Below are 8,464 nucleotides of genomic sequence, written 5' to 3' on the forward strand. Positions count from 1 at the left end.
GTTTCATCATGGAACTGCTTGGACAGGGTTCAGTTCCTAGTCATTGTTATTCAACTAATAATAACAGTAAGTTTCTTTTTGTGTACATTTGCCAGTATGGAAAGGTAGATGTAGAATATTGATCACACACACACACACACACACACACACACACGCACACACACACACAACTCTTAGTGTGTGTGTGTATGTATATATATATATATATATAAATGTATTTTCTCTTGCTAAGTCTGGGTGGGGGGGACAACATTTACGATCTTAGTAAGTCCTCTGAGAACCTGATCCTGTCAGTGTTCCATATAAATTATTGCTGATCAACATCTGCAGGAAACACGTGAGCAGGGAGAGCATTCAAGAGGAGTCATTCTACTGAGAAGGATTGGCTATGCATAGTTGTTAATGAAGGGTCATTGAAGAGGAGCAGCACTCTTTGTGATGTAGTCTGAGATATGTTGTGGATGGGCTTTCACCAGAGGAGATCCGCAGTAATAGTTAAGCCTGTTTGGAGTGACTTTGAGGTCTGCAGACTAGTGCTTCTCATGTGTAGAGGTGCAGTACAGTGGTGTTTTCTTGATAATATAAGTAGTGCAGGTTTTTGTTTATTGCTGTTAAAGAGACAAGGTTGGCATGGCTCCACTGGGTAGGGCATTCATGGTTTCCATTTATGAAATTGATGCAGGTTTTGTGTGTGGAGTCTAAGGTTCCATGGAGTTGATGCATTGGTTGGGGAAGGTTAGGGTGGAATGAAGGTTTATATCATTTGCAGAAGAATGAGGTACTATTGGATGTGACTGTAATTAGGTTGTTGAAGCAAAGAAAGAAGAGACTGGGAGACAAACCCAAATCCTGGGGAGCACCAGAGTTGAGATCATTGTAGGAAATGCTCTGTCAACACCTGCTGCAGTAGTGTGACCTGATAGTGAGCTACTGATCTAGTAGATGAGAAATGGATAGGGTCCATTGGTGGGGCATTTGCATGTCGTACGTGATTGAAATCTTTACTGGGGTCTGACATGTAGTGTTTGTGTTTAACTGTTCAATGGACGTTCAAGTTGAAAATCCATCACGAGCATTTCATTGTATTTACAGGAGGCTCACTTAATTCTACATTGTCTCAGCTGCTGAAAGTCGTTGTCATCTGGGAATGTGAGCTCTGATTGAGTATCTTCCCATCCCTGAAGAGATTTATCTCTTTATCATTCAGCTTTGTCTGTCAAATGTAATTATTTATTCACAATGTTTTTAATTAGTTATGCATTTATCTCGTAGTTTCAAGATTTTAGTGATGTGATTGTTTATTTTTGGAATGACTTTGTAGGGTAGGTGTGAGAGGCCAGATTTGGCTGGTGTGAACATAAAACCTGTGGAATAGTTAGGCCAGATATAGCCAGTTTAAATACTAAAGGATTATATTAGGTGCCTCAGAAACAAAATCCTTTAAAAATCAGTTTTTCATAAGCTCCTCAAAGTTTTAGAGACCTGTTGAAATGGAAACATTTAAGCATATGCTTTTGTAAGAAAATTATGTACCATGGAGTAGGTCACCTCAATGAATTAATTCTCTATCAGAATATATTTCTGATTTAGCTTGAAGATTGTTATAATTCCTTGGAAGAATATGTTGGTCTTAGAACTAAAGGATTTCAATTATAGCTAAGTTAATTATGTGCATCAATCACTATCCAAAATAAATCTTATGGCGGTTTGTAGTAGATTTGGCAGTTAGTATACAAAGAGAAATTATATAACACACGCACACATACACAGTACCAAAGTTAATTGATTTAACTAGAATTTATTTCTAGATTAACTCTCAAGTAATTTCTAATCTTGTTGTAACAGATCTCTAGAGCTTATGTCTCCAATTAATGAAAGGACTTGAGTTTGGCAGTTATGGTAGAGCTGTGCTGACCCTTGCTTTTGCGTGTGTGGGTGGGTGTCTTTGTGAAACATGTCAGCTGAAAACATAATTCCCAGTGTATATGGTTGTGTGATTGAGTGCATTGAAGAAATCAAATATGTCTCCTGACATTGACGTTCTCCCTCTCTCCCTCCCTCCATTCCCCCTCCCCTCCCCCTTCCCTACCCATACATGCACAACCTCTACACAACTGTTCTAATTTCTGAATACATAATTTCCAGGCTGTTTCAGTATGCTCATCTGGTACTTGATGTGTATTTTCAGACCTACACTCTTGGTGGGATTTCTTTTCTTACTTTAACCTCTTATCTCCTTGCATAATTACTGCCTCTCTCAGGGTTTATAGTCTTGCAAACTGCACGGTGACGTCACTAGTGCAAAAGTACCCAGTACATACTACAGAGTAATTGGTGTTAGGGAGAGCATCCAGCCATAGAAACCACCATGTCAGAATAGACAGTGGAGTACACTGCAGTCCTTGGACTCATTGAATCCTTTGAAATTATCCAACCTATGGCAGCATGTAACAAGGATGTCTGATGACAATGATATGATGAAGTATGTTGGCCCTTTCATATATAAGCTTGGATGTGTGGCGAAGAAGCTCCAAGTTTGATCTTACTCTGTGGTACCATGAGCAAGTGTCTTCTGCCATACCCTCAGACTGGGCAATACCTTGTGATTGAAATATTGTTTAACATGTGATGATTGGTGGAATAAAAAATGCTCTACCTGGAAAAGATATAAGGGTTGGCAACAGGAAGGGCTTCCATCCGTAGAATCCTGCTTCAATTAAGTTTCATCTAACCCATGCCAGCAACGATGATGGTTGTGTGTGTGCCATCAAAGCAGGGTGTTGGAAATGGCATTGGCCTTTGCATTGTTTTTGAGATTGATGAGATTAATACAGTTGACATGATGTTGTAACATTGCAAGGAGAGAGTTTCTAAGGGCATACCTGACTGACCGAAATGTTTAGTATATGAACTGGGAGCTGAGACACAGGGTAACAAGAGGAGGAGAAATGAGTGGATCACATGGAGATTAGGAGAAGGTAGGCAGCTCACTTATTTGGGGAGAGCAGAGAGACCATTGTAGTAGGGATGAAAGAGATATATTGCGGGGAAACTGCATGTTTGTGGGCAACGAGTTGAAACCTGTTGGTGAGTGAATCTTTACCAATCAGCTGAATGGTCTTTTGGATTGGCTCTAGGATATTTATTGTTGTTGCAGCAACACTTCCCTTCTGTCCCCTCGTGTGTGTGTGTAGTAAAGAGTTATTATATAAATAGAATCTTTATAATATAAACTTAAAATTTTCATTTACACGTATGACCTAAGACAAGTGAACAAAAGTGCCTCCAAGAATTGAACCATGTATTTCTTATACTGGATGTTAGCAATTTCGCCAAAGTACTTCTGAATGACAAAACCCGTCACATTAGTTCTTATAAGCATCTTACGGGATCATCTAACATTGTTTACTTCCACTCATTACACGAGTATCTTGAGTATTTTAGCACCATTAGGTTGACAGATTGCTCCTGTGTGTCTAACCTAGTTCAGTAGTACACATTAAAATTGCTGTGACTATAAATGAAATGACCCCCAGAATATGAAAAGTAAAGAATCTTAATATAAATGGTTATTAATTTTTAAAATATTAACTTAAAAGGATTGTTTTGAAGTACAACGCAAGACAAGACGTGAACAGAGCCTACAGGAAAGTTGTTACATAATATTATATGTGTGTAAGCACTGATAACAGTTTCCTTCTCAGAGTAAAGGGCAGACTAGATGTTGCATGTGTACAAAGTGTGATGTTGCATGATAGCAAGACATGAGCCTTAAACGCAGAAGATATGTGATGGCCAGCAAGAATTGCAGTGAGCATGCTATAATTGTTGTGTAATGTTAGCATGCTTGAATGGCAGAGCACTGAGTTGAGAAAGACTGGATGCGAAATGGACCAGGTGTAGTGTGCAAGAGAGAAGAGGATACTGGTACAGACATCATGATATTTTTGGATAATGGCAGCTGGATAGAGAAGTGCCAATCATTCTAATTGGGTGGAACCTGTGGAAGAAGGATGCAAAGGGAAACAAGGATAAAATAATGAAAATTGAGCTCAAAGGGTTGATTCTCACAAAGAAAATAGCAAAGGACCACAACAAGTGGTTAATAGATGTGTTGGAGAAGACCTACTTATGGAAAAACAGCCATAAAAATGATTACAATGATGGTCGTTGACATGGGTTCATATCGCGGTTTGGGTCTGTCTCACTCATAATGCTCATATCACTCTATTTTGCTCTAAACCTATTGCCTGCAAGGCAACAGGTGGCAGTGTTCTGGATCTGTTCATATTTAATCCAGGTGTCACCCACTTATATATATTGCTGTACATCTCGCCTTCCCCATTATTTCCTCAATATTGACATCCATCACTCTTTTTCCTCTGCAAAATACATTTGTTTTGTTTGCCTTAGTTTGCTTGGCTGAACATCTGTGCCAACCATGCATGAGATTTGTGTCATCAGTAGGAAGAAATGTGTATTGATGAAAGGTAAACTTTGAGAAAACCATTCCAGTAGTTAGCAAGCAAAAACAGATAAATGCAGAGGAGTTAGAAGTATGTATTGGTGGTTGGAATAATACACTTACTTTGCTTTTAGTGCAGTTTCCAACATTGTTTTTGATGTGCGTAAATATTTTTCTGGATTTTACTTCTAATCTGAGAAAATGTGTGCAGACAGAAAATATAACACCTGAAGACTATTGACTAATATACCAATTGAAATGTAGTGTGAATCTAATAAATTTGAAAGAAAAAAAAAAAATATGTGTAGTTAATAGTTTGATTCATTGCTGTAAGTTTGATAAATTTAGATTGCTTTTGGCATCAAGGTTTTGTATTAAGTTGTAAATAAACACATAATCAGGTAACAGGGCAGAGGAGCAAGCAAGAGAGATAATACTAAATTTAAAAAGTTACTTTCTCTCACCCCTACCACCTAGTCTTCCCTCTTTCTTTCTTTCTTTCTCTTTCTCCCTCTCTCTCTCTCTCTCTCTCCTGGCAACCCCCATCAACCGCTTCTTGGCTGAGTTATCGTGTTTCAGCTGTGTTATTGACAAGTCTTTTGTCAGAAATGGAAAGAAAGCTGTATCGACTGATCAGGAAATATTTGATATTCTGCTGTGAATGCATCTCAGTTTAGAGAATGTGCACTTGAGGACAAGGAAGTCGGTTCCTTTGATAACTCTGCTCTCAGCAATTACATAAAACTTCATATCACTAGTTTATAGATAAACACCATAATTATCATTATTATTATTATCATTATTATTATTACCACCATCACCACTGGTACTATTATTATTATTATTACTATTATCGTCAACAGAGTGTTATTTTCAGTGCAACTTCTAAGGTCAGTTGTATTCTTTTGCTTTAATGTTTTCGGGATTATATTTTTGATTTTTTACTTGGGTTTTATACATATTTTTTTTACATTGGTATTTTCTGTTTTTCCGTTTTTTTTTATTGGGATTTATTTATATGGATTTTTCTTTTTTTTTCTTTAATGTACAGGATTTGCCATAAGGTTGTTTGTGTGTATATGTGTGTGCGCGCGTATAAGATTTCCTTTAAATTTTTGGTTTGGCTTCTGTTTTGCTTGTGGAAATGCTTTGATAGTTACTTAGAGAATTAATCCCGTTACCTATTAGTACTAGTCTGACAATAGCTTTTGTTTACCAACACACATTCTCTGTCTGTCTGTCTGTCTCTCACACACTTTGTACATTCAACAAAACTTATTTTTCATTGAGTATTTATGCCAATATATCTATCTCCAAACATGAAAAGCTTTAACTTGTAGATTAGTCAAAATACAAGAAGGTAACTAGAATGTACAACCCCTTCATAATAATTTCTATTTTCAGTACAGCTACCTGTTTTTTTTTTTTATTGTTATTATTATTATTATTATTATTATTATTGTGTTGATAGCAAGCTGGGAAAATTTTTCAATATGCTGGACAAAATGCTTACCCTCATTTTGCCTTCCTTCTATGCTCAGATTTCAAAATTCAGCTGAAGTTGACTTTGCCTTTCATTGGGGGTCAATAAATTAAGTACCAGTTGTGTACTGGATCGATCTTATCTACTGGCCTTCTCCCTTAAAATTCCGGGCCTTGTGCCTAAAGTAGAAAAGATATCTATGGACCATTTTACCTTTTGGTTCTGGTAATTATACAAGTCTGCTCAGTCCATTAATTAGCAAATGCCTTTTGCAGAAAAATACACTGCTGTGAGGCCTTCAAATAAGGCAATTGGCACTTGGTGTCATAATTAGAAGGCATGTGAATTACAACCAGATACAGTGTTAACTATAAGCACCAGACAATGACAACCAGAATGACTGACCTATGTAGATCAGGTTAGATATCTAACCCTGGATCCTATATATGCTGACAAATAACATCACCTTAAAACCAGTTGTAGTGGAACCGTGTCAGTGGTCAGGTCACATTTGGTGCAACGGAAATTTTGGCACCAAATAATGAATGTTTAACTCTTTAGCATTCTGATTATTCTGTCAAAAGTAATGCTTATTTATTCCCATTGTTTTGAATTAATCGTGGATTATCTTGTGGCTTTGGGATTTTGATGATGTGATTATTTATTTTTAGAATGACATTGTAGAGCAGGTTTGAGAGGATAGATCTGGCCAGCTTGAACATAAATAAGTTGAATATTTTGGCTGGATATGGCCAGATTGGATGCTAAAGGGTTAAGATTTGTGTGTATTTGCATGGCTGATATGTGTCTTCTATGCTGTAGTTTTTTTTAGTTCTAACAGTCGAAGATCGAATCTCATGCCAGGCAATTAGACCTCTGAAATTTAGTGTTCTGCTACTCCAAATTCAAACAGTTTTTATGATGGCTGGATAGGACAAGAGATGGCCAAGCCCGTAGAGAAGAACTATACCTAATGCATATTTTTCTTCTCATATCTGAATTTGCGTTTCACTGTTTGAAGTTTAAATCCTGCCAAAATCAACTTCATCTTCCTTTGCAGGGATTGTTATATCGGCTACATTTCTTCTTCCTTTACAAAATAACAACTTTAAATCTAGTGTAAAAAAAATGATTATTATTGAAAATAATTTAATGATATAGGAGGGTGTCATTCCACAATAGTCTCTTTGGTCGATATCTTTGTGGTGTTTCTTTACCTTTTTTTTATTATTGTAATATTTTGCTTTATTTAATTCCCTATTAGATGATTGATTTGTGTGTGTGTATATATATATATATGTATGTATGTGTGTGTGTATGTATACATATATATATCTATGTGTGTGTGTATATATATATATATATATGTATATGATCTATTTTGGAAATAGCTGCACTAACTGCTTGGTATCATTTCGTCTCTTGCCTTGTTATCTCTCCAGTCCCCACTGTTGTATCATATTACTCTTGTCGACATCGGAGACAGTGTCTTTTCTTACTATCACAACTTATCTCTTGCTCACTTCCAGGTTATACTATATTACCCCTTCCTTTTTTTCTTCTGCACATGACACCACACGTGTGCATTCGTTGTAATCTGGCACTAGTATTTGTCGATCAAGTTTGACAAAATCCCATTTACCTAGCCTATTCTACTGCTAGTACAATGGCTTGTACACAGCCTGCTGCATACTGCCTCCAACTCCGTGCGGACCCACCTGGCACACTCACCCCTATTCTTCTTGGCACTTCTAATTTGTTACAATTTTACTATCTGCTGTACCTAATCTTTCCTACCCTTGAACATTCCTTCTGGAATTTCTACTCTGTCTACGCCTGCACCACCACCATAAGCATCAATTTAGAGATATTCTTGTTGAAGTATATTGATCATGGAAATCTTGGAGGGCCTGGTGAGGTTAAAGAGCAACTGTCCTTTCCTTTTGGCTAAGCCATAGTGAAACAAAGCAAAGCAATCAATGCCGGCATGTAAAGTTGGCAAAGCTGTTTGATATTATGGAAAGAGGTTAGAGAAATTGGTTTGTGAGTAGGCAGCAGCTGAAATCTCTCTTTGATTGAGTTGGTCTCCTCTCTTTGTCTTATAGTTTTGAGATAAGCGAAAACATCTAGAGCTTTTTGTCTCCATCATCATCATCATCATCATCATCTTTTAATTGCAGCTGCTACACTTCCTTAATTCTTGATACTAGGTGCGTAGAATAGCAAAGACTAATGGAGTTTTCTGATTTAATATCTGTCAGTATTTAGTTTCACCCAGCTACATTCTGACAGATAAACACCAGGCAGAAGCTGGAGACCATTCCATTGGTTAAACTATGCTTTGCATACGTGTTGGTTTGTGCCTAACCTAGAAAATTTTTATCAAGCAGCGTTTCTTCCAATGCCTTACATTTTAAGTTCAAATGCCACTGAAGTTAGCTTTGTCTTAGTCTCTTGAACATGATAAAATACTAAAATACTGGGAGCCAGTGTAATTGGCTAATCCCCCCCCCCCC

The 8,464-nt window shown here is 37.1% G+C and overlaps 1 protein-coding gene across 1 annotated transcript in view; it reads left to right on the forward strand.

Moving 5' to 3' along the window:
• Positions 1–8,464, forward strand: part of LOC106870025 (actin-binding protein WASF3) — a 128,344-nt gene that overhangs the window by 100,091 nt on the left and 19,789 nt on the right. Inside the window, exon 5 of the mRNA XM_052974523.1 lies at positions 5,329–5,355. Within this exon, the coding sequence (XP_052830483.1) occupies positions 5,329–5,355 (27 nt within the window). The remainder of the gene's footprint in view (positions 1–5,328; positions 5,356–8,464) is intronic.

Source organism: Octopus bimaculoides, chromosome 18, assembly GCF_001194135.2.
Source record: "Octopus bimaculoides isolate UCB-OBI-ISO-001 chromosome 18, ASM119413v2, whole genome shotgun sequence".
In the NCBI taxonomy this organism is placed as follows: Eukaryota; Metazoa; Mollusca; class Cephalopoda; order Octopoda; family Octopodidae; genus Octopus; species Octopus bimaculoides.